The sequence below is a fragment of the Tympanuchus pallidicinctus genome, unplaced genomic scaffold (genome assembly GCF_026119805.1).
Source record: "Tympanuchus pallidicinctus isolate F22 unplaced genomic scaffold, pur_lepc_1.0 scaffold1, whole genome shotgun sequence".
In the NCBI taxonomy this organism is placed as follows: Eukaryota; Metazoa; Chordata; class Aves; order Galliformes; family Phasianidae; genus Tympanuchus; species Tympanuchus pallidicinctus.
Genome location: NW_026294618.1, coordinates 6894411 through 6920605, shown reverse-complemented (window position 1 = coordinate 6920605; position 26195 = coordinate 6894411). Strand labels below are relative to the sequence as shown.

Below are 26195 nucleotides of genomic sequence, written 5' to 3'. Positions count from 1 at the left end.
TAAGGATTATTTCATTTACAGGAACATAAAACTGCCAGTTTTGTTCCGGAGTGTCTCTCAGAGTCACAGGATGGCTGAGATTGGCAGGGACCTCAGAGGGTCCATCTGATCCAACCAGGGGAACTCAAAGCACAGTGCCAGCACCACATCCAGGTGGCTCTTAGAGATCTCCAAGGAGACTCCACAGCCTCTTTGGGCAACTTTGCAACTTTCTCAGTGCTGGAGCACTGAGGACATTTGAGGACAGTCAAATTGAAGTCAACTGCACAAATAACTACTCCCATGTATTCAAAAAGTGAATATCTGAAAGCTATGCAGTACAGTATGCACTGCTTTCAGTGCTATAAACTTGCTGTGTTACTGCATCATTCAGGTTTGTGTAGCAAATTATACAATTGCATTTTGTTTGCTCTTCCATTCTCTTTTCCATTACATGAAAAGCCTGCAAAATCTCTAGCTGTAGGAAAAAATAACCAGACAAATTCCTTGATAAAACTGAAGAGACAAGTCACCTGCAGGCATGTATTCTACCCTTAGCTTGAACAGTGGCTTTAATTCATCAGTTCTTTTGGATTAGTCTTAATGTAAAACCAAATATTAGAGAAATACACATGCTTGATTGTAAAACACAGTTATTCTTATCTGAAAGGTTCATGTAACTTCAAAGTAGCAGTACACTACTCCTGTGTTTACAACAGAAATTAAATGAAAAGATATGAAGTGTTTATGTAAAATGGAATTTAAAAGGAGAAAATACAGTGTTTAGGTTGGTAAGGTTGTTTTGCTTGTTGTCAGAAGATTAGGTTTTTGGAAAGGAGCTTAATATTTCAACATTGATTCATTCCTGCTACCAGTGTTTTAAGAGATCAGGTACATTGATTCTCTCTTGGCTATACAGTGTGCTTTCCGGCTTTGGTAGACTTCAGTGTGTTTGTAGTCTGAAGTGCTGCAAGAAATTGAATGATCTTGATTACAGAATCATGGAATGGCCTGGGCTGATCATCCAGTTCCAACCCCCTGCTGTGTGCAGGGTCGCCAACCAGCAGACCAGGCTGCCCAGAGCCACAACCAGCTTGGCCCTGAATGCCTCCAGGGATGGAGCATCTATAACCTCCTTGGGCAACCTGTTCCAGTGCTGGGAACAGAATTGGGAGCAGATATCTCAGAAGTCAGGATTAGTGCAGTCAGCACCATTTTATATTAGACTAGAAAGTACTTTCAGGAAATTATTAATAAAAAAAAAAAAAAAAAACAAAAACAAACAAACAAAAAAAAAAGGCAAGAAACTGTGATTGTGTCCTAACTGAGAGAAAATGCTTGGAGTGAATACAGAGCTGTTTTAAAGCTAATTGGTTTTGGTCAATTTGTAAGACTAATGAGGCTGTCCAGATACTACGGGCAGCTCATCTGTTGCTCAGTGCTGTAGACACCTATTGTGCTTTGGCCAGGGAGAGGAAGTATTTTATCTAGTTTTTCCTTTGTGAATAAGTACGTAAACGTAGCTAAGAAAGATTTCACATATTTTGGATATAATGTCTGAAGTGAAAGAGAAGAACCTATGTGTTGAGTTTGAGCTAAGCATTCCAATGTTAAAAATATTCCAACTTGCATTTAGCTTAGAATTTGTTCCAAAAATACCATGTTGGGATAAGGCACTGAGCAGTTCAGCATCCACCCTTAGCCCTTAAGGACACTTTGGGGTCTAAATGCTTTTAAGTGAAACCTAGTAATTTATTAGCTGGATTGATGAGCTGAGTGCAATGGGATGGAGTTCAGCAAGACCAAGTGCTGGATACTGCATTTTGGTTGCAGAAACTCCGTGCATCGCTACAGGCTGGGAGCAGAGTGGCTGGCAAGCTGTAAGGAGAAGGATGTGGAGGTTATTAACTGACAGACAACTGCCTGTAAGCCAGCAGCGTGCCCAGGTGGTGAAGAAGGCCAACGGCATCAACGGTAGCAGAAACAGTGTAGTTGGCAGGATCAGGGAGCTGATGATCCCACTGTACTGCACTGGTCACAGATGGTTGGATCTCATTGGTCTTTCCAACCTTAATGATTCAATGAACTTGTGGTAAAGCCAGGGTTTCGACTTTCTGCTAAAAACAACTGTAGTGTTGTGATAGAATGACTTTTTAAAATTCTTCCTTCTTTCAGAATTTTCCTACGTGGTTGTGATGGTCCTTATTACCACCGAGTGAGCATAGCAGATAATGAACCGCAGCAGCAGCTCTATCTGAAGGGGAAATGCTGCATGCATAGCTTAGCCACCGCCTTTACGAGATGCTTGTTGGTGTGTTTAAACCCTCTTTGACAAACAGGAAAAGAACTCATCGTTGAAAATGCACTTCTTGCCACGGACTCACTCGCTGAGGGAAGTGCTGTCGGTGGTGAACTTGTACTGCCTAAATTAAGGCAGCAGCCGTCGTGCTTCGCAGTCTTGCAACAGTTCCGAGCGCTCCGTGGCCGAGGAGTCGCTGCCCGCTCCTCAGGCGCGGGGCTCTGAGGGGGGCGGCGGGGCGGGCTCGGGTTCAGGCTCCCTTTGCCGCGGGCGCTCCCGCTGTCCAGCGGCTTCGGGTAGAATAAAGCCTCAGTGTCACCTCTCGGGGCAGAGCGAGGGCGAGTGTGAGGGCACGGCAGGCCGGAAAGATACCCGCAGCCCTCGCGGGAAATGCCTCCCCCAGAGCACGGAGAGCAGAGATAGCACCTTCGGCTCCTCACGAGCGCTGCGGGCGGGAAGGGGGAGGGCATCGCCCGCGCTGTCCCTCTCCTTCCTTCCACCCCGGGCACGCAGGTGTCGGACGGGGCTGTGCTGTCCGCAGTACCATGGCGGGGGCTGCGAGGGACAGCCCGGAGCGGGAGGAGGAGAAGGTAAGCGGCCGAGTGGGGGTAGGTGACTGCCGGGTCCCGAGGCGCCGAGAGGTGGTCTGCAGCTTTCCGTCCTCGGCGAGAAGGGAGTGTGTGCGTCGGAAGGGCTGTGAGAAAGCTGAAAGAAGGAATTCTTCAGCTCTTCGATCTCTCCTTCTCTGTCATCGAGATCGATGTACCTCTGATGCTTTCCCTCGAATAGAAGACAACCCTTGCTGTCCCATTTGGCGGCTGGAGAAAGCACATTCACGCCCTGCGGCTGTCCTTCCGTCTAGGCACATGTGTCTGTAGCAGGAGAGAGCTGCGAGGGCGCTGAGCTCCTCAGGCAGCCGCTCCCCATCGGTGCTGCAGGTGTGAGGCGGTTCCAGCGCTGCCATCCATCCCCGGTGCTCGTGGGGCCAGCAGTGAGGAGCGGTGGAAGGGTGCGTGCAGCCGCCTGCGTGCCTTTGGGGCATCGGGTAAACCTGGATGCTTTGTAACAATCTGAGGTACAGCCAAACCATGGGGTTCGTCAGCGTTGGATGCTTTAGGGCGTGTGCAGTTCTGGTGTGAATTTAGGGGTTTACAAAGCAGGTGGGGGGGGGGGGGGGTTCACAGAAGAAATCAGAACATTTTGAACAAAGATAAAGCACCTTTGGCTCGCACAGCCTCTTGGCTCTATGCTGCTGGCAGCTTGAAGAGTACCCCAGAAACCTCTGCTGCATCCAGCCTTGGTGTGCCCTTCCCAGTCATCTGCAGTTGAGCCCCATTCCTGCTATTTCCTCTGCTCGGGGATGGGCTGATCACAGACTGCTTTGGGCTGGAAGGGACCTTGAAGATCATCCATTTCCAACCCCTTTCACAGGTAGGGTTGCCACTAAATCAGGCACTGGATCAGGTTATGATGTCTCTAACAAACCAAAGAGAGCCTTCAAGACAGCTAACATGAGAGATTAGGGATCCCACCTGTCACAGTGGCACTCCTGCTTTTAAGAGGATGTTGTATGGTCACTCACAGAACAGCAGCTTTGACTATTACAACTACATTGAGAAAAAAGCTGACTCAAAAGCTTCTCCTCGTTAGCTGCATTGTCACTGTTTCTCAGATAAAGCTGCATTTATCTGGGGCTTCCAGGTTTTGCCTTCTCTTCTCGTTACTCTTAAATTACATGTTGCCTTGGTTCTGGACAGAACAGATAAAGAATAGTTTAGGACCAAATGCCTGCAGCAGACCTTTGTGCCTGTAATGTTTCTGAAATATCTTCACGCCATTGCAAAGTGTTTTCAGTGTGGTTAAGACTTTCTTTTTTTCCTAAAGTAAATAAGATGAACTGTTATGCTATTCAATTCCCATTCTGTTGGGGAACAGAAAATGTAAAGCACTGAATTTGGTTTTACTCACAGAAGACTTGAAAATAAAGGAGCTACAGTGCATTATTTATTCTGCAACAATATATTTAACTCTATTTAAAGAGCAATATCAAATTTCTCACCTATTACACTGTTTTGGTTTACCTTGAAACAGAGTGAACTTGGATATGACTGGAGCATCTACAAGTACAACATTTTCAAGTTAATCTGAAAATAGAAAATAATGTATCTTAATATCACTTTCTCTTACCTCCTACCCCATCCTCTCACCTTCCTTCCAAAACTCATAGAAGCAATTGGGTGTTTCTGTAATTTGTATTCAGCTGCATTCTCACAGCAGAATGTCGAGTACAATCTCTTTGTATTTTTCCCCTTGATTACTGCTCACACATTCAGCTCTCTGTTTTCTGGAGTACTTTAAGCTTACAAACAAACTTACACAGGTGGAAAAGCTTTCACCAGCTTTCTCAGAAATCAGTCTCTGCTGCTCGAGGTAGCAATGCAGCAGGGACTTTGGTCATCAGAGTAACAGAGAAAACCTCCCTCAGCTGCTCACAGCCAGGCTGCTGGTTGCTATCACTGCACAGGTGCCATTTCAACGTTCTCATCCTTTGGGATGAGAGGTAAGGACCTTAAGCTGCACCAGGGGAGTGTTAGGTTGGGTATTAGAAAACATTTCTTCTCCAGAAGAGCAGTGGTGCAGTGGCACAGCTGCCCAGGGAGGTGGTGGGGTCCCCAAACCTGGAGATGTTCCAGAACCGTGGGGATGTGGCACTGAGGGACACAGTGGGCAGTGGGCACAGTGGGCTGGGCTGGGGTTGGACTGTTTGAGGTCTTTTCCAACCTGAATGATTCTGTGATTATCAAGACAATTTCTGGCATCGTGCAATCCCAACGAAGGCTGGGGAGGCTCACTCACCCAGATCCTGTCAGCTTTTCTAGTTTTAACTGTTGGCCCCAGAAGTTAGAAGGAACAGTTTCACTCCACAGGTGCAGAGACTTGCTTTCATTCCTACCAGTGCCTCAAAAATATTGAGGCAGAAAACATAATGATTACAGTAAAACTTAAACAGGAGTTTGAGTAACTGATTGATTAGTTACAGTAGGGGGGACCAGGCAGCAAGTTTAAAATGAACCAAGTTCCCTCCACACTACGTGCTATTCATGTGTAGATCTTCTGTGACGTGTGTAGGTTGCTCCGAAAATAATCCCTCCTATTTATTTCCATGGAAACAACAACAGATACAAGGAGCACAATATTTTGATGGATCAAATTCTCAGCTACAAAGCACTATTTTTCAATATAGTCACTACCATTTGCATTTTCACCAGCCATGAACAATCTGCACCAGTGGAAATGCTTCACCCACCGTCTCGCTGAGCTGATATCCACTCTTTGGTCTCCAGACATCCAGGAAGCATTGATTAATGTCAGTGGGTGTCATTTTTTCCACACGTGTGGAACTGAAGTCCACACCTTTGCTTCATACACACTTCCACATCAGGCCCTATTCTGTCAGTCTGCTCCACTGCTGCCATCACCAATGTGGAGTAGAAGTGAGGTCTGCTGTGGTGTCACCAATTTGCAGTAGTGTCCTGATACTGTTTGCTTGACTTAGGCACAATAATGGGATCCCACCTCTAACAGAAGTGGTGTACGTGTGACTAAGCCAGTAATGAGAGCTGTGATTAGCCTGAGACTTTTTGCTCTTTCTCTATAGATGCAGAAGAAGGGAAATGTCCTGACACTGTGCTCACTTGCTCACACCCGCACAGATAGAACAGTTCAAAGGAGAACAATCAGATGATGAGAGGCTCCATCTGGAAGTCTAAAACTGATCAAAACTCTATGATATAGTGAAGGTGATGGCGCTAAGTACATTTTATAGCATGCAGAATCAAGGCAATGCATCCAAATATTATCATCATTTGGGATCTCATTACCATATCTCTATTATTATCTTGATCTAATGAAAGAATTTAGGGCTTGTGTATTCAGTTCACAGACATAGCAGAGGCAAGAGTAACACGGCTGCTCTCCTGGTTTCTCTTGACAGAAGTCTTTAATATATGTGAAACTTCTCAACACTTGAGTTGGATGTGCTGTCCCTACGAAGGGAATACAGGATTAATAGAGCCACTGTCTTCTGATACTTTGAGTTTTACATAATTAAATTAATTCTGAGATATTTTTAAAAGCTTTCTGGTATTTTTTTTGCTAGTGGAAAACACGGCATTCTTCATTAGAATTTCTATTAGACTGTACATATTTTGTCTTTTAATTAAGAATTTTAAAGCTTCTTTTCAACTTTTATCATACCTTTATTGGTCAGTTTGATTAAAGAATATTCTTGGATGCATATGGTACTTTTCAAACACATCAAAAGGCAGCTGAAGGAGCACAGTTTCTCTGTTATGTCAATTTTCATTGTTTAAAAAAAAAAGATGATACAGAGTCAAGTTTTTTCTGCAATAGCCTCACCAGGAACCTGTGGCAAATTGAGGAAGGATTGGGACACAAATCTTTGGAATGTATTCAGTCTACCTTTAACTGTAGAAATTTTCTACCTCTTTGAATGTCATCTAATGATTATGATAAGAAAACACGTACCAGTTATCGTGGTCTGAAAGGTTCATACAGGAAACTATTTTAAAAGGAAAAAAAAAAAAGGAAAGATCGTGGTGTTTTTAAGATCTGAATTGAGCGCTCCGGTCCACATCCATTTTGGTTCTTCTTGCTTGTTAACGGGTTCCTTTTTAATAGCTTATGAGAAGCAGGTAGGCAAACCTATGGCATTGTAGGAAAACCATGGTTTGTTTTTTTTAGATGCTGAATTAAGAAGCAAAACTATTAAAAAAACAAAACAAAACAAAAAAAAGAATGAGCATTCCAATGATTGTAGGGGTTTAGGGCACAAGGCTTTGTTAATGGAATACCTGTGAAGCAAATACATGATTTTGGTGCTAGCCTCAGACTTCAGCATTCGATTTCTGTAGTTTTTATGTGTGTACCTTGGTTTTCTCATCAATTTCTGTTTGTTCTTGCACAGGAACACGGCATGTCAGTTTGCAGCAAGTTATGCTATGCCATAGGAGGTGCCCCGAATCAAGTGGCAGGGAGCGCAGCTTCCTTCTTCCTGCAGATCTACCTGCTGGATATAGCCCATGTAAGTAGCATAGGAGACCCTTACAAAGTAGATTTACCTCAGTTCTGATGTCATTTACAGTGTCCCTAGAACTATGGAGGGTAAATCAGCCAATAATGCTTTTGAATTTTCTTCTTAGCCTTGCCTTTAGCTGTTCAGCATACTGGAAGCTGAATAAACTTCTTTGGAAACATTTCTTTATTTTCACTAGTTTCCTTTCTGCCTTGAAGTGGCCAACATTTTTATGGTTATTAATTATTCTTTGTAAATAAAGCTGAGTGATCCTTCCTGAAGGTTCCCTGCTGCCAGTTTGTGCAGAAGCAGACCTGGTGAAACAAAGCAGTAGGAGTCATCCCATTCATATGACTTTCAGCTGCTCCAGCTAGATTCTGGGACAGCAGGGAAGCAAAGAAAATTATTCTATAAGCATTTTTTTAATTGTTTTGAATGGTCTTGTATGGCTCCGTGGTAACGAGGTGAGATAGATGATGTTTCATAGCGTAAAAGAAAAGACTTTTAAGGAGATGAGGCCAAATTGCAAGGGCCGTGAGAAAGCTGTGGCTTAAACTGTCGTAGATTTCAGCATAAATGCCAAAGCTTATGCTTAATGGTTTTCCTATACAGGTCTAATATCAGAAGCAGAGGTTATAAAGGAATAACTAAATTCTGTAAGTTACTCAGTACAATTGGCCACAGAATGAGATAGGCATGAAAAACTGAGATCTCAAATGTCTGGTTGAGGCTGAATTCACAGGATTTGGAAAGTGGGGCAGATTTGGACAGCAGTGTCAAAGATGTCAAGTGTATGCTGTGGAGTCTGAGGACAGCTGAATGTGGGAGAAGTAACTTCCTGGAGATGCAGTAGGAGGTGGGAGCAGCTCTGACCTCTCTTGATTTTTACTTACATCAAGGATGGCAGTACAAGTCATTGGAGATGATGAAGCAGGAACTGGGTGAGAAAAACACGAATATGATTTTCCCAGCATGCTTATAAATACTGGAATTTACCCATCCTCTGCAGAAACTGGAAATTCTAGAAGCTAGGGAAAACTTTTGTTTATTTGTATTTGTGTACAGTGTTCAGGAAGCTGGGGTCCCATTCTCCAATCTCTGAATACCACCTAAAAACAACATAACTATTTCTGTTAACAAGCTTCTACTGAAAACCAATAATTTTGCTTAACATTTGTAATTATTCTTTTATTACCTCATTAAGAGCCTGAATTATTAAAACCTGATGGTTTAGTAATTCTTCATAGAACTTTTTCAAGACTAGATCAAGACCTTCCTAAGTCTTTTTTTCCATGTATTTCCAGGGGAAAATATGTCACTTTATAGGCAATAACTGAATTTAAATTTTACCTTCTTCCTGGGAGACTGTGTATAAAACTTCATGTGTAATCTGGGCCCCCTTCTGAGAAAATTACATTTGTATTCACTTTCTGTAGCTTACATTTTTTTCCAATTCAATTCCATGTTCCTCCTAAATTACCTGTATAAACTACAGGTTTGTAACTGCAAACCACATGAAATCCTTGAGCTAAATTACTAGAAAACACTAAAACCTCACATATTAGGATATTGCACTTTATTTCTTTTGAGATGGATGAATAGAACAAGGGGAAATGGCTTCAGGCTTAAAGAGAGTAGAACTAAGTTGGACTTAATGAAAAGCTCTTTTATAGTTAGGGTGGTGAGGCACCAGAACAGATTGCCCAGAGATGTGATGGATGACCCTTTCATTCAGACTTTCAAGGCCAGGCTGGAGCAGGGCCTGGGCAACCTGTCCTAGCTGTGGTGTTGCAGGGGAGTTTGACTAGGTGGACTTCAGAGGTCCCTTCCAACTCTAAGGATTCTATGATTCTATGAATTTAGCATGTTTTTTCTTGTTCTGTGTTACCACTGAGAAGCTGCTGATGTTAGTGCTGACAGAGAGTGTTTAAGTTTAGGGACTAAGAAAATGCAGGTAAGGGATGCATAAGACCCTTGGGAGGATAAAAACAGGGACACCGTGGTAAGACTCAACTCTCCATATGAGAGATTTCAATTTTCATCAAGGCTTTCTTCCACCTCTGTTTATTTAGTACCTACTTCCTTTCTGTCTATTCCCTTTATCTAAACAAAGCACCAATGAAAAATTCACCTACTTTGATACTTTCTGGCTGTATATCCTTCATCAGTGCAGTATTTCAACCACTGTATCTTTCTGACTCATTGCTCTTTTGTTCTTTTGGACACCCTGGGTATAAGAGGGCACAAGTAGCTGAGCTGGCCATCAGCAAGCTGCTGTGGCACCCAGCCCAGCATCAGACAGTGCAGCAATGGGATACTTGGAGTGCCACTGCCATTACCTGCTAGAACACCAGTCTCAATCCTCCCTAGTTCTTAAGCTTTCTAGGGTGAGCTATGTGTCTTGGAGCTGGCGGTGTGAGAAAGATTGGCTATTCCTGCAATTCCAGCTAATCTGGACTAAAATTTAACAAGTGTGGTTATGGAAATGCATAACATCTGTCTTTACTAAAGTCACTCAGAATTGTTTCTTTTTGTCACTTCTGAGGAAATACCTGCAGCAAGTTCTTAGAGCAGGGAACCAGCTGGAAGTTGTGTGACAGTGCCTGGGAAAGAACAGCAAGCTCAGCAGATAACCAGGGAATGCTAACTCAAGCTTGGTGTTGCATTAGCTGCATTCACCAGGCTTCCTTCTGAGTTAAAAAACTTCTGACATGAAGGAGCATATAGGTTTTAGTGGCATGAACTAGACATTTCAAGGAGAAATTACATTTTTTTATCCACTGTGATATGAATTCCTAAGGTCTCTACAGATGCAATAGAAAAATCAATCCATTGCCCAGGCTCAACTGTAATTCTATACATGCACTTAATTATGGTCAAACTTCAAACTTGGCTATTTTATTCACATATAATGCATAAACAGTTTTCAAGTGAGGTTTGTTGGATGTGTGCTGGTAACTTTGAACAGATGTGCATTATGCAGTTCAGTGCTGAGTGCATAGAATCTGCTGTGCTGCAGCCTCTTCCAAGCCACACTCCACCAGTTGGCAACCTTGTTGGTAGTCTCAGGAGTTGAAAAAGCCCAGATGCATGCAGACATTTATCTCTGCTTATATCTGCTTCAGATCAAGGTAGTGATTTAGAAATGTATGAGGGGTAAGTTACAAAGATGCTCTGTCAGATTTAATATCTAAACCAAGGACTTTGGTTTCCTGTTGGACTCATTTTCCTCATTCTGAACACATCTATAATCTCACCTTCCTTGTGTTTTTCCTCTGTAATCCCATTTTAAATGGTGCCTTGTCTCAGTGTTTTGGGTTTTTTGCTATGGGAAACCAGTAGGGTAACCAGTAGGAATTTCTGTGACAGCAACGGGCACGTTTTGTAAATGAACTAACATTACTCTTTAAAACACCAAGGTTCTTTCTGGAAAGTTGCTTTATGCTGTTTCATTGTACTGTGGAACAATAGCTCGTGTTTAGAGTCCTGTGTTTGTATTTTCAGATTACTCCATTTCATGCCTCTTTGGTGCTGTTTATTGGCAAAGCCTCAGGAGCTGTTACTGATCCCGTTGCTGGCTTTTTTATCAGCAAAAGTAGATGGACAAAAATTGGTCGGCTCATGCCTTGGTAAGCAGAAATCTGTACGTGTATTTATACACATATATAAATATTTTGTGTATGTGTGTTTTAAGGCTATACAGTCATCTCATTGAGTTATTTTTTTCCTCGCCTGTTTCCCAGACAACTGTGATTGTATTATTTCTACATATATAAAAGCAAAAAGAGAAATTCTCATGTCATCTATTTCCCTTCAACTTGTTCATCCATGGAAAACAACGAAAAGATTTTCTGCAACTGGAGAAATGAACAGATAAAGCCAAGACACTGCACTGTTAACAAAAGTGGAACCTCATGTGTAAAACCTTCTTGGCGACTGAATTTTCATCCCTGGCTAAATTCCATTTAGTTTGGCTTCACTCCTTCAAAAAGCTGGAGCAAGTTTCTAGTTGTGTCCTAGCCTGCCATCACTTCTCACATCAGCTTTCCAGGAGTTCCCTTAGCTTTAACTGGCTAGGCCTTCCAAATCAGTAAAGGATATGTGCATATGTGTGGCACAGATGTGACACCATGGCACTGAAGGGCCCAGCAGCTAGCAGTGTCTGACACTGTCTCATTCTTCCTAACAGCAGTCATTCTGGTTCTGCTCCTTTTATGTCCCATAATCAAAATAACTAAAAAATCACAATGACTTTTAAAGAGGAATTAGATGCTCTAGGATTTGATCAGCACTTGTGAGGGGACAAAGGGATGTTTCACCGTGACATGCTTATCCCTTGTATGCATTCTGGCTACTATTGTCCAGCAGAATCTGCACAAGTTGCACTGGTCCACGTGCTGTCCATGCACTAGCAGAATCAGTACTCATCTGGGAAGGAACTTGACAGGTGTGAAGCAAAAAATTGGAAATGAGTGGTTTGTGGTAGAGGAACCTAAGCTCATCCACTACAGTGGACATTTAGAAATCATAGAGTCATTTGTTAATTTCAAATTTTACTTTAGAAGTCAAGGAGAGACTAAGTAGTTTGCGAAACTGCTTAGTCTTTAATCACTGCTCTGTCTCATTCATTGTGAATATTGGCACGTATTTTGAACTAACTATGAGTTTTGAATTAATATAATCCCCAAACTTGATTTGCAACTAAAATCTAAGAGTAAAAATGTGGTATTCTAGGCAAAAAACAAACAAACACTGAAATGTCAAGGAAAATGAGCTCTTTTTTCTTTTTTTTTAACTGGTGGTCCTCTTGTGTCACACTACTTTAGAGCTACAGAAGATTGCAGCAGCTTACATCTGACAAATGGCACCTTTATAATAATTACCATTAGATGTATTCTGATGCGTTATTTTCCCACTTCTCTGAGAATAATGTAAATAAGTATGTTTAGTGTTAGGATATCAGTGTCGGGATAACTCCCATCAAGCATGAACTTACAGCTCTTGATGCAATAAACAGACTGCTGTACAGTTTGCACTTCTTAGAGGAAGAGTGCTTGGCCCACCTGCAACAAGCACTCATCAAGGAGCTGCATTCCCCTCTACTCAACTCTTGTGGGGCCCCATCTGCAGTACTGCGACCAGACCTGGGGCTTTGAGCACAGGAAGGACTTGGAGCTCTTGGGTCCAGAGGAGGGCCACTAAGATGATCAGAGGGCTGGAGCACCTCTCCTGTGAGGGAAAGGAAACTGGGCTTGTTTAGCTTGGAGAAGAGAAAGCTTCGGGGAGACATCATTGGCCTTCCAATATTTGAAAGGAGCGTATAAACAGGAAGGGGAATGGCTGTTTATGAGGATGGATAGTGATAGTACAAGGGAGACGGTTTTAAACTGAGATGGGAGGTTTAGGTTGGATTTTAGGAGGAAGTTTTTCCCCCAGAGGGTGGTGAGGCACTGGAACAGGTTGCCCAAGGAGGCTGTGGATGCCCCATCCCTGCAGGCATTCAAGGCCAGGCTGGATGTGGCTCTGGGCAGCCTGGGCTGCTGGTTGGTGACCTGCACACAGCAGGGGGTTGGAACTGGATGAGCACTGTGGGCCTTTGCAACCCAGGCCAGTCTATGATTCTGTGATTCTATGATTATTTCTAGAAGGGTTTTTCCTATTTGTCTTCTTTGTAATGGCAATCTTTTCATGAGAATTTGGTTCTTCTGTTTTGGCATTCAGATTGTTTTTATGGAAGGAAAAGAATGTGTCTCCTGCTAGTTAAAAAATATTATTAAATGTTCAGAGTGAAGTGATGGAGTTGGTTCAGTCAGAAAAGTTTGCCTACAAAGCACAGACATTAGTAAAGAGGGCAAAAGTTGAAGTATAGTTTAATACTGTACTTAACCTGGTAGGAAATCATCAGCCATCACTGATCTCTTGTATATAATGTGTTTAAAACACATGAGCAGACACTGACTTAAAATACACAAACCCGGTCAAATATTTTGTCGAAGGAGCTAACAGCAGTAAATCAGCAAGTTCAGTGAGACTCTGAAACCAACTGAAATTAACGAGGGAAGGAAAACGTGGGAAGAATACTGCTATGAGGGGTATTGCTGAGAAACTGCACAAAAAAGGACCATAAAAAAATGTCCTTGTGGTGACTCTGGACAGCAGCCTGAACAGCTCACACCATTATAGAAGAAGGTGGATTCCCTGACGTGTGTGAGGATTTTACCATTGTGTTTTCCATTGCTGACCAGCTGGAAACAAGCTGTGGCCTGAGCACTGGAGAGGCAGAGAATAACAGAACCTGGCACTTTCCTTGCAGAGGTTCAGCACCCAGTGATGCCATCCATCCCCACAGAGCAATGTGGGAAAGTCATTGTTCTACTGAACTGTTGACACGTTGCTCTTTTGTGTGCCACAGTTTCAGTTCACGACTGCAAAATAATCAGCTGACCCCAAATGTCGGCAGCGCTGCTGTGAAGGGATTAATCTGCTTTCTCTTTTGTGTGTTTGGGTATTTTTTACTGGAACTTTGGTCATCTAATTACGTTGTTTAATGTGTGGTTTATAAGGCTGTGGAAGAGCTCTGATGCTGCTGCAGCTCGGACTTTTAGGAAGTAATAGCGTTTGATAACTTCTTCCATATTATTGAGTTTGAAGTGTTGTTTGCCTGAAACAATCCTTAGACCGAGTGTATTTAATTACTGTTAGGTGTCTGGAATCGAAGTTTCTGCAGTTCTGTTTTTTAAAACAGGCCCCTTTCCTCACCAGATGATGCTCCTTTTGTGTTTCGAGTGACCAGGAATTTTACTGTTGACTAAAATGGAGCAAATTGTTGTATACCAGGGTAGATACAGACCATAACTGTGAGCTGTCCGTTGTCTTTTATGCTGTTTCCAGCTTTTTTAAGTACATCAACATATTTGCATTTGTTTGAAGTAGCAATGAAGAGGCCAAGTTCAGAGGAAAACTGAAGGAGTTAAAATTCGAGCAAGGAATCCTTCATAATAAGTAAGCTCATGTAAACATTGCTGAAGTTTGTTATGACATGTGACAAGAGGGCTTAGCTCTCAGTGAGTCTTTTAACAAAGATGTAGTCTGAGGCATGTGCTAAGGCATGGCAGTGCAGTTATGCTTTTGCAGTGCATGTGCAAGGCAATTGTGTCCATTCTGAATAGGATATCAATTGAAGTATAGCATTTCTCCTTCAGATTTGACATTTTATTCCATTTCGTGGAAGTACTTGCATGCATTTTACATTAATTTGTGCATTTAATCCTTAGAATCACATCTTTATTGTGTTTTGGAAAAACACATAATACAAACTGCACAATATCAACTCTTAGCAGGAAAACATACTATGCTTTGCCATCGTGATGTTGAGATTGTTGGCATGTGTTCCTTTTCTTTGCAGGATGCTGGCATGTACACCCTTCACAATTGTCTCCTACTTTTTCATGTGGTACCTGCCTCCTTTTGTATCCGGAAGGGTTGTGTGGTACTTGACTTTCTACTGCATTTTTCAAGCACTGACCACAGTAAGTAGGTTACAAGTCATGGTGTTCTCAGCAGTAACTTTTTTTCCCTGTCTGTTTCATTGCATTCCAGTTTAGTAAACTGAGGTTACCAAACCTTTTCATTATATTTCAACTTCTAGTATCTTTTAAGGCCCAGGCAGATGTCTCTTCATCAAGCTCTCTGCTGGTCAGTAGTTCCTGCCCAGGCTTTCTCTGTCAAATGGCTTGGCAATTCAGCCAGACTGCCTCTAGTCACTTTCTCTGGCAGTTGAGGCTAAGGCAGGGATTTAGTGCCAAGGCGTTTGAGAAGATCATAGAATCACAGAATGGCCTGGGTTGAAAACGACAACAGTGCTCATCTAATTTCAACCCTCCTGCTATGTGCAGGGTTACCAACCACCAGACCTGGCTGACCAGAAAGAGGAAAGGAGAAAGGAGAGCATACTTCCCCTGAAGCTCACTTGGGGAAATATGTTGTCAGAAACCATCTCAGCTTTTTGGAAAATTGGTCTGATGGCCTTAGAACTCTGTTCAGTCCTGCATAAATCCCCAGAAACATTTAGATTCCTAAATTGCAGTTAGACATCCAGCTTCTGGTAACTTCTGTTGTCAGGGGCAGAATAGGAGGCAAACAGCTTTGTAGCTCTAATTCTGGATGCTTTGTCTCAAGGTGAAAGGCAAAGAGTCCCAAAGCTGAAATCATCATGATATTTATGCCTGGGTAGAAGTGCTTGAGCACATGAATTTTTGCATTATGTTGCATGATGTGCAGTACGTACACAGAAGCCATTATTTTAGAAGGTCCCAGAGAACTCCTTCCATGATTCCATGTGCTACATGCAGGAGTTTATCAGCTGGTTCTGGCTTGTAGCAAATATCAAGGTGAAACAAGGTATCTTCAGTGCCATGCAGTGTCTCACAGCAGGTTAAGGCTGGCAGTGAGGCACCTGCATTGCAATGTAGCAGGGTGAAACTTGGTTGAATATCACAGGATCATAGCTTGAACAACGAGTTCCCAGACATTTGAAGAATCACACAGTGAAAGAGATATTGAAATATTTGGGAAATTATGCAGTCTTTTGGCTTTAATAAGGTGGAATGCTGTATTGTCTTCATTGCGGCTCTGTTTCCTGCTAGTTAGCTCAAGCTAGAAAAGTGATTCTCCTATTGCAAATAAAACTAGATGCTTTATAGCCTGATTATAAAGGACTTTTTCCCATGGAAACTGGAGGAATACAGCATAAAGGTAAAGCCTCTTGTTTGCTTGTTATTTATTATTTGTATTACGACAGAGATTTCCTCATATACACTTTACAAACCAGGAAGAAAAGACAGGTCTTTGTGCTAAAAGATGCAGCATTCTAAATAGGAGAATCTCAGTGTTGCATTAAACCATTTTCCTGGATATCAGTGAAACAAAGCATCAACTCTGAAATGTTTTGTGATGTTCTTTTCTTGCCTAGTTATTCCAAGTACCATATTCTGCTCTCACCATGTTTCTCAGCACAGACCAGAAAGAGAGAGATTCTGCAACAGCGTACCGTGAGTGTGATATGAGTTACTTCATGAGAAGTGGGGCTGTGTTTTATTTAAAATCATTTGCTAGCTATAGGGAATTCTTGATATTCAGTGTCCCTGAACTGGACTTTTCCTTGAGACTTCAATGAAAAATATTTTGTCCTGTAAAGATTACAATTTTTCAATCTAAATAGGAGACATCAATGTTTTATTGTCTCAAACTGTCTGCTCAGGTATGAACTCTTTTCAATTTATTGCGAAGCCAAAAGACAAATTAAACTTACCCAAAGCCAAGGTAGGGAATAATTATTTTGTTGAAGGATGGTTTGTGGAGGTAAAAAACAAAGGGCTGATCTCCTTCCACGTTTAATTAAAGAAAGCCTCAAAGTATTTTTTTTGTTTATTTGTTTTTAGTTTACATTTCTGTGGGTTTATGTGTTTCACATTGTAAATTCAAAATCCCTTCCTCTGAAACCTCCCAATCTCTGAAAAATTTCTCTGCAAAATAGAACCAAGGCAGTCAACCTCACCAAGAAAAAAAAAGGAATACATGTGTGTGTACGTTCACACCAATTAAAATTTCTCTTTTAAATTTTATCTATATCCATTCAACACATTCCAGGTAGTTTGAAGAAAAGTCTTATTGAAATATTACCAGCACTCAGACTGTGTCCATTAAAAGAGTGACAGTTTCCAGACCACATCTCCAGCTCTTAAAAAATCAAAACCAGACAAAGATTTTACTTTGAAGCAAATTGATCAAATCAAGAAAGTGCGAGGAAAATCTTTTCAAGATTTCCTGTGTAGACCATAAATTGTGTGTAAGAACAGTTTCTTCCCTTACTGTTCTCTTCAGCTCTGTTCTCATGCCTTCTTTATTATGTAACTGCTGTCTCTCATGTCTCCCAGCATTAAGCAAGGTAAAGAGAAGAGAGTGCTGAAACATCACAGGAAAGATTTTTTCTCTGTCCCAGCCTGTCCTGCAGTGCTGCTTTAGAACACTTCCTGATTCCCTTTTTTGTTGCATCTGTTCTTTCTTCGTGGTGAGAACCCTGTTAACAAACAACGTAATTGCTTGATTATATTGAAAACTAAAGCACAGAGGCTCAGTGATACAGCCACAAGACCTAAAATTTCATGTCAGAAATTCTAAGTGTAGTATTCCTTGAGCAATACCATCCTTCTGCAGCCACATGGAATAGTTGTAGTCAGCATTATCATCACACAGATAGTAGTCAGAGGATAGACCTAAACAGCAGGAGATTCCAGTTGTATTTTATTCTTTGGCAGTGGTTCTGTATCCTGAGTCATCTGGCTGAAATTCTAACTAAATCCACATACTTAGTATTTTCTGTTGTCTGAGTTTATGTCTTCAGAGGCTGTTATCCATAAATGTGTTTTCCTACATGCTATTCCAATATAATGCCTCACAGGCATTTGAAATTCGTGCTCATAAATGCTGTTGACCTCCATGGCTGAGAGACATTTATAATGTCATTTTAATGTTCAGAGAAGTGTTTCAGCTTTCTGATGTACAGCCCTAAGACAATTCAGAGTGGTGCAATGAGCCATAATTTTGACTTCTCAAATGTTGGTGTTTTTGTGTGTTTTGAAGTAGTATTTGTAGACAAGTTTTCTTGGAATGGTTATCACCACTTACGAATCTTTTAACTTTTTTTTACAAGGCCTTACTTAAACACTCTTCTCTTACCTCTACTTGGATTTCATAAAGAATTAATTCTTGGTCATAGACATTTTTGGACGCAGTCTCTTGTTCAGACAATCTTCAACTGCTTTAAGAAAAGCAGCTGTATAATAGGAAGCGTTAGAAAAACGAGAGGTTGGGATCAGAGGATGCACTGCCCTCTACTGGAGACAAGCGGAATTGTTTATCATAAATTTTCCCCTATTCCTTCTTATATAGCAGAAATACTGGATTCCAAAGTTGCTTTAACATAAATCCTACTTACATTTCTGTGCATATTAAAACCTACTCCAACACATAACATACTTCCTGAAGGATCTGCTTTGCTGCCTAAGGTGTTATAAATTCTGTTATAAATTCTGAGCACGCAAGAACTTTGAAATCTGCTTCTCAGCTCCTGGTACTTTCAGTAAATAAGTTTCATGTTAGTTGTATCTCTGTTGCCTATAATGAATTTTCTGAGTTTTAGTGTATGATCCTATGATGCTGTTAAGAACAGCATCTGCTGTTTTCAAGAGCTTTACAGCTGCATTATTTCCTACAGAACCCTGAGGTAAGTATCATTTCATTTTACCATCAGAGAAGCCCAGAGATCTAAGCAGATAAGTGGCTTGCAAAATGTTTCATGAAGTTACTGTCAAACTTGAGATGAAAAATCTCATGTTATGGCTCCTAGCTGTGCTTTGAAAAAGTGGCACTCAGTATTTGATTTGTAGTTCAGCTCTTGTCCATGAGATGAAATGTTTCTGTGTTATCCCCTTACAGCTCTTAATCCCAGCCATACTCATCACACAGCCTGTGTTTAAAAAAAGCTCTTCCCATAGAAGCTTTTAAAAGCTGATCGGAAAACCAGTTATAAAACTCTCTTTCCTTGACACTGTTCTATTACTGACCTTCCAGTTCTGCTGTTCTTCGCACTGTTTTTCTGTCTGATCCATGTGAAAGAAAATGGTATTGCTTTAATGAGGTTGCTCTTCAGTGACATACATGAGCAGGCTTGTAAACAGTGGAGGAATCAGGTTCTCATTCTCTGCACACATTTGTGCTTCCTTCTTTAGGAATGACAATGGAAGTCCTTGGGACCTTGGTTGGAGCTGCACTTCAGGGGCAAATTGTGGCCAGCGCTCATCTCTCTCATCACTGCACTTTGAACCCCCCAGTAAACACTACCAGCCCTACCCTCTCCTTGAACAGCACTTCTGGCTTTCCTGAGCCTTCAGACCCCTTGTCTCATCAAGTAAGTGTCTATGGGAGCATGCTAAAATCTCTTAGGGAGAGAAGTGTGTTTTTCCTGTAAGACCACATCACATTACCCAGCTGGATAAGCATGAACATGACTTCCTTGAAGCCAGCAGTGCTGGAGCTGAGGCAACTGCCTTGTTGAAGAGCAAGGCTTCATATCCGTTGTACTTGCAGCCCATTCTCATTGTGACCAGCAGAATTATACTGAGGAGCTTTACTGATGATACTGACCTGTGAAGTAACTAGAAGGTGGGTACCTGCACTTTGTTTTCACTAGAGGCTGATCTACAGTTTAAAATAGAAACTTAATAAGAAAAAGAGGCTGTAGCAGAATCTTTCAGTTCAGCAAAACTGCTTTTCAAAGCAGTAGTAGGCATCTGCTGTGAAGATTAATGGCTGGTACATGCAAGAAGCTGTAAATCCTACTTGGAATCCATATCCTTGTGAAAGTACAAAAGACAGTTGATAGTAGATGATTGGTAACAGGGAATACGTGGGAGCACTTCTCCATGAAGAAGCCTTCTTTGACCTCAGTTTAATCTCAGCTGCACTCTGCAAATCGGGATGTATGTATTTGTAAAATCAGGATGTAGTATTTGCAGCCAGTGCTCTGCTTACTGTATTTAAATCACTGCTATTACCTCTTTTCAGCAACAGGAAAATCACAAGCTAAAGACATTCCACAAACACTTCGAATTTGCATACCTTGGCACCAGCACAGGAAGGTGACCAACCCATGCATCCCCCCCCCATCTCAGACACTGCTCTCTCCTACTTCTCTTTTTGTTGGCGCAGACCATTGGACGTCTTCTCAGATCAATTATTTGAGAAACTGACTGGGGAGATATGAGCTGCTTTTCTAAGTGGCAGAGCCATTTTATAGATGATTAAAATGTTTCTGAAGCTGCTCATTAGGTAACTTCTAGTGCATGTTTTAACAAGACACAGAACATCATTCTTTCTTCCTTTTTAGTTTCTAGTGGACAATGGCTTGCTGTAGAAAACTGCTGTGCTATTACAGATCTGTGAATTGTGGAGACAAGTAGCTTGAGGAGTTGGAGAGCAAGCTGAATTTCATTGCACAGCAGATTCCTCTGAATTTGCTCTATGCCATAATCACCAACTTCCACTTTCAAATCTCCTAAGTGGTTTTTAAGGAAAAAAATATATATGATTTTGATTTATTTTTTTTCTAACCACATGTTCTTTCCTGTGCTTTTGGACATAAAAGGCAGACAGAGGAAGAAGCTTCACAATGCAAGTCGTTTTCTTTCTTTGGAAAGAGAAAAAATCTAAGTCTGAACTAGTAAAAGTTTGTAGGTAGAAGTAATACTTTTAATTCAACTAGCTCCTAACACTGAGAAACAATGCAGAAGCATTTAGGCAGACAAACATTTCAGATCTGCATTTATTTCAGATCCAAAGAGGAAGGAATGTAAGGTTGTCTCTCTGTCTTTTTTTTTCCCCAACTGTACAGGTCGATTTAATTAAAGATACCACCATTTCTAACAAATCTGTTCTTGGTTACCTCCTTTTAACATCATTTCTACAGCTTTAACACTATCCTAAAACACTGTTTTGCAAACTTACTTAATCAAAGGATAAAAAGTATGTGAGTGTTTGCTTAATTCTTTTATTTTACTCATTTCACTTCCCTATTTACATGCAGACAAGTGTTCATTTTTTTGTGAGTTTTTTGGTAGTTTTTTTGTTGTTGTTTGGTTGGTTTTGTTATATATATATATATATATTTTAATTTTTGCTCTGTTCTACGTGTCACCTTCTCAAGTTTTGTAGATGAGAAGTGTCCCACAGTTGAGACTTGTCTGGAATATGGTGTCCAGCTCTTTTCTGTGGGAAAGGCTCAATTCTCTCCTTATCTTCTGCTGCCCTTTTTCCCAAAAAACCCTCAGGTATGGGCAGAAGCCGTAGTGTGAACAAACTGCTTTGGCAACCTGCCTCACTCCCTACTGCCCTGTTTTGTGAGAATCCCAATTTTTTGCCATTGCATGACCTGATATCAGCTTCATTGTATTATGAGAGCATGCCTGACCACCAACACACACAAGAGAGCTGCTTTACATGGCACAACAGGGCACTTGCCTTTCATTTATATGATGTGAGGGATCTGGAGCACAGGCCTTATGAGGAGCAGCTGAAGGAGCTGGGATTGTTCAGCCTGGAGAAGAGGAGGCTCAGGGGAGACCTCATTGCTCTCTATAACTACCTGAAGGGAGGTCGTAGTGAGCTGGGGGTCAGCCTCTTCTCATGTGTAACTGGTGATAGAACTAGAGGGAATGGCTTCAAGCTGCACCAGGGGAGGTTTAGGCTGGACGTTAGGAAATACTACTTCTCTGAAAGAGTGGTCAGGCACTGGAATGGGCTGCCCAGGGAGGTGGTGGAGTCACTGACCCTGGAGGTGTTCAAGGAATGTTTGGATTCTGTGATCAGGGACATGGTTTAGTGAGTACTATTGGTGATAGGTGATGGCTGGACTGGATGATCTTGAAGGTCTTTTCCAACCTTGGTGATTCTGTGATTCTGGGATGTGCAAACAGAGCGTGCACCCAACTGGATGATTGACTGGAGACACTGAATCTTGACAGTATGAGTGGTGGACAATCATTTATAAGTTAAGGAATGGATAGGGTCTATGAACATATATATACATATATTTATATTTAGAAGAGGTGAAATCTTGATGATTTCTCTTAGAGCCATTTGGGAGAATGACCCTAATCTTTTTTGTCACAGACTGACGCCTAGTTGCTCAAGAGCATACCTCTTTTAAAGGCAGACCTTATGAATGACTGAGGTTATTTTGCTCATTATTAAAAAAGGGAACTGAAAGAACTGGTTATTTTGCATCTAAGCTCTCCTGATGTTGTTTCTATATAGAACTTCAAAATGAAATACACAGCTTAGGGGAGCAGATCTTTCCTACTGCAAATCACACATTGATGTAGGCTAACAAGTTTTGTTGAGGGTCGGAGAATCTTATTTGGCCCACTATGAAAATCCTTAGTAGTTTGGGTGAGTAAGACTTGAGTTACACATAGCTAAGACCTGGGAAAGAAAGTATTTAGTTCAATTACATCAAGCAAATTAACAAATGAATAGATATGAAATACAGAATTCACAACAAATCATTGTGATTATCCTTTTTAGCCCCTTCTGTCCTGTCCAGGCTGTTGGATTTTTTTACCTTGTTTAAGTGAATTCAAGTATTGGCACTACTGTAGTCTGCAGTCTGTGCAAACCGTAGCCAGCAGTATAAATGTAGTCTGTGACTATGTTACAGTTTTGCAATCCAGAATGTCTTTATCCCAAACAAAGAAATACAACACTGTTCTTCATTTCTCCATGTCCCTTTCTGAATTGTAAGTACCTTAACAAAAGTTGTCATCTTGAAGGCTGTCTAAATGAACGCCTGAAGATTGCCCAATTAAAACACTAAAGTGGTTCATCTCTCAAACTTTGCCTCTACACTGAGTGACTTCATATTTGGGAGTACATTCTTGTGACTGCATGCCTATTTACCATTGTGTTCCTACATTCATAATCCTGCCTTTTGCAACATAGTACTGATCATTCAGAATTCAATTTTCGTACCAAGTAATCTTTGTCAAAAAGCTCTAAAACCAGCACTTATTTTATCTTTCATAGTAAAAACTAAATTATTACAGAAAACTAAAGCAAAATAAAATTGTAAAGCTTTATTCAAGAGATGATATAATCACAGTCAGAAACAATAAACATGATTTGTGTGGGAGGTATCCTTGGAGGGCTTTTTCACCTGGCTTAATAGAAAGCAAAGATTTCTGAATTTGCTTGAACATTTCACTGCCTAACTGGGAAAACAAGCATGCAAGCTTCTGTGTTCTCAAAACATCATTAAAATGTGCTTTCTAAAATTTATTAAAGCCTAAAGTAAGATTTTATTATTGTTATGTATAAATGCAGTAACTGTAACAGTTATGTTTGCATCAGCTCAGAAGCCTTTCCCACTCAGAATGAAGACACTTTCAGGTCTGTATAGGAAGGTCAACAAGATCTGAAATAAAATAAAAAACAATAACCCAGAATCATTCTATGAATGCTGTGTGCTTTTGACAGGTGACTGTGTATGTCTATAGCTGGTCTCAACATCAGCTGTTTTTTTCATATTCCTGTTGCCAGCACAGTTGCCCTTTGTTCACACCTTCTTTTTCTCCTCCTCCTGGATTTATCCTTAAGTAGGTGTTGTTTATAAATGAATTGCAGAAGTGAATGTTCTTCACAGAATTAAAGGATAGACAGTTGGCACTATTTAGACGAGCATTTCTTCACTTGCAGATGACTCACCAGAAAGAAAGACTGAAATGTTCATAATGATTTGTCACTCTCCTGTCACCATTTCAAATATGTCCTTTTTTCTTTTCAAAGGCAAAAGTCTATATGATTGCAGCAGGGGTTATAGGAGGTATATATCTTCTTGGAATTATCATTCTTTTCCTTGGAGTAAAGGAAAAAGATGGTAAGATATATTTAAACATGCCTAGATTTGCTAATAATTATTTCATAGTTGTCTTTGGAAAAGATTGTTATTTTAAGTATTCTATTCCTCTTAGATCCTTATGCCTTGAGTTCAGACAGAGCAATTCCTTTTTGCAAGGGGCTTGGACTCACCATGAAGCATGGCCCATATGTGAAACTTACAGCTTCATTTCTTCTCATCTCAACAGCAGTTCAGGTAACTTCAGTCTCTAAGGCTGTATGTTGGCCTCATTCCAGTCCCAGCATGAGAGAGTCTGAAGCAGCTAAAATGCAAATAACCTTTGACTTGTGTCTGGAGGTGATGATCAAGGGGGTGGTACCTTCCCCTAGAAATCAGCAGTGAACCAGAGCCTTTTTTTGGCGCCTGGGATTCTAAGCTGCTGGAGATGGTTCATTCAAACAAGAAGGAAAACCAAAGTCCCAACCATTGAAAGATGGGGTTTTATTATTTTTTTTTATAAGAGGTGAAGAACTAGTCCCAGTGACCCAGACTGGGTCATTATGTATTATCCATCTACAGTCTCCTGTGGTTTCAGTTGCTTAGAGAGTGTTTTTGCTCTTCTGTCTGTTCTGCTGTGCCACTTTAAACCATTGCCCTCTTTCCTTTGCGTAGGTGACTGATCTCAGACAGTGGCTGAACTGTTTCTGGAAGAGAATTCTGTGATGGAAGGCATTAGGTTAGAGTTAGAAGATGTTCAGAGGCAGGTAGTCTTAGCTATTTCAGAGCTAGATAGAGCTGATTTTCAAATCAGGACCTGCAGTAGAATGTGGCTTTCACAAAATGATGCAATATGTCCTTCCACAGAGAGGTACTGTAGAAAAAATGTGAAGCCGCTTGGTAAGAAACTTTTACTCCCTGATCTTTTAAAGATCTTTTTTGTTACATGAGCTGTATTCAGCTCAACAAATATATAGTTTTAACGTGAGCCTGACACTACCTATAAGTTGAAGTGGCTTTAGTTTGAAAAGCACATAATATCCATGTTTTTGTCAATAGACTCTTAGTCATATGAGCCACACATCACAGCGTGTATCAGGAGGGAGGATAAAAACTGAGCATGTGAGACACCAGTGCTGTGTTCACCAGCAGTCTTGGTGAATTACTAAGTTCCTTGCAAAGTCTGCTTGCCAAAGAAGCATTGAAGTCTCCTGCTGGCATGAATTTGGTCATAGTTAGTGAGGTTGTCCTTTACTTGGAGGCCCAAGTGTGAGAAATGGTAGGAGAAGCATTTTTGCTAACATCTGGGAGTTGCAGGCACCAAAAGAAACAGAGACAAGGAGATGGAAGTCCCTTTGGTCTAGGTCCTTCCAGCATCCATTCAGTCAGTATGAGTACAGCACAAATGCAGCATCCATTCAGTCAGCTCCCATCCAGTGAACATTCACCTAACCCAAAGCTGTGCTCCTTAGCCAAAATTGCATACAAAAACAGCAGCTACTTTACTACAGGAGTTGGCATGCGAGCAATTCCAGTTGAAGAGTAACTTGTTAGGGAATCAGAACTTCTGGTGAAAGAATGGAGGGGCTATGGAAAAGGAAGGACAATTTTATAGTGGTCTGCAGCTGTGACTGTGACCATGACTCAAGGAAGTTGCAGCATAGGGAACAGAGTCTTTAGATAGAATCCTCTCACGGGGCAGTTCCTGGTTTGGACATGTTTATGCTGTTAGAATCTGGCTTTCTGTTAGAATCATAGCTTTCTTCCTGCTTGCTGTAATATTGTTGGTGTGTTACTCCAGTGATAAGAGGAGAGTGACTGCTTAAGTTGTTGCATAACTCCTAAATCCTACATTTGATAAATCGGTCTGCAGGTATGTTTGGCTAGTACAGAGTGTGATCTCTTTTTATCTTTTTTTTCTCTTCCTTCTTTTGGTGGTGGTCACCAAATATCCTCAACAGCTAGAGCAGGGCAACTTTGTCCTGTTCTGTACTCATGCAGCTGATCTTCGCTATCACTTCCAGTATTTGGTGGTGACCATCTTGGTGAGTTGTGGTTTGTTTTATATTTTTATTTGCCAGTTCAGTCCCACTGCTTTTTAGCACAAAGTTCTAAAAGACAAGAAGTCTTTTCTGTATAGACTGGGCTGGGGTGTGTACTCTAAGTGTACTTTAAGATATGTGTATATTGCTCTTCAGCTTTCTTCCTGTACTGTGGGATAGGGCTTAACTAAATGATCATGTGTCAGGTTCAAATCATGAGGTAAAAGACAGCAGGATGAAATACAAATATTTGCAGTATGCTTGGGCTTTAGTGATTGTGTAACTTTAACTGCAGTGGCTTACGTTAGGAAAAGTTTGCTACTGTATTTTGAT

General features: G+C 41.2%; 1 protein-coding gene across 1 annotated transcript in view; it reads left to right on the top strand.

Annotated features, from left to right (window-relative positions):
- Positions 1–2709: 2709 nt before the first annotated feature.
- Positions 2710–26195, top strand: part of MFSD2B (MFSD2 lysolipid transporter B, sphingolipid) — a 34760-nt gene continuing 11274 nt past the window's right edge. The window contains exons 1-9 of the mRNA XM_052688473.1: positions 2710–2868; positions 7266–7382; positions 10878–11002; positions 14779–14902; positions 16345–16423; positions 19163–19341; positions 23772–23862; positions 23957–24078; positions 25782–25865. Of these exons, the coding sequence (XP_052544433.1) occupies positions 2824–2868; positions 7266–7382; positions 10878–11002; positions 14779–14902; positions 16345–16423; positions 19163–19341; positions 23772–23862; positions 23957–24078; positions 25782–25865 (966 nt within the window). The 5' untranslated portion in view covers positions 2710–2823. The remainder of the gene's footprint in view (positions 2869–7265; positions 7383–10877; positions 11003–14778; positions 14903–16344; positions 16424–19162; positions 19342–23771; positions 23863–23956; positions 24079–25781; positions 25866–26195) is intronic.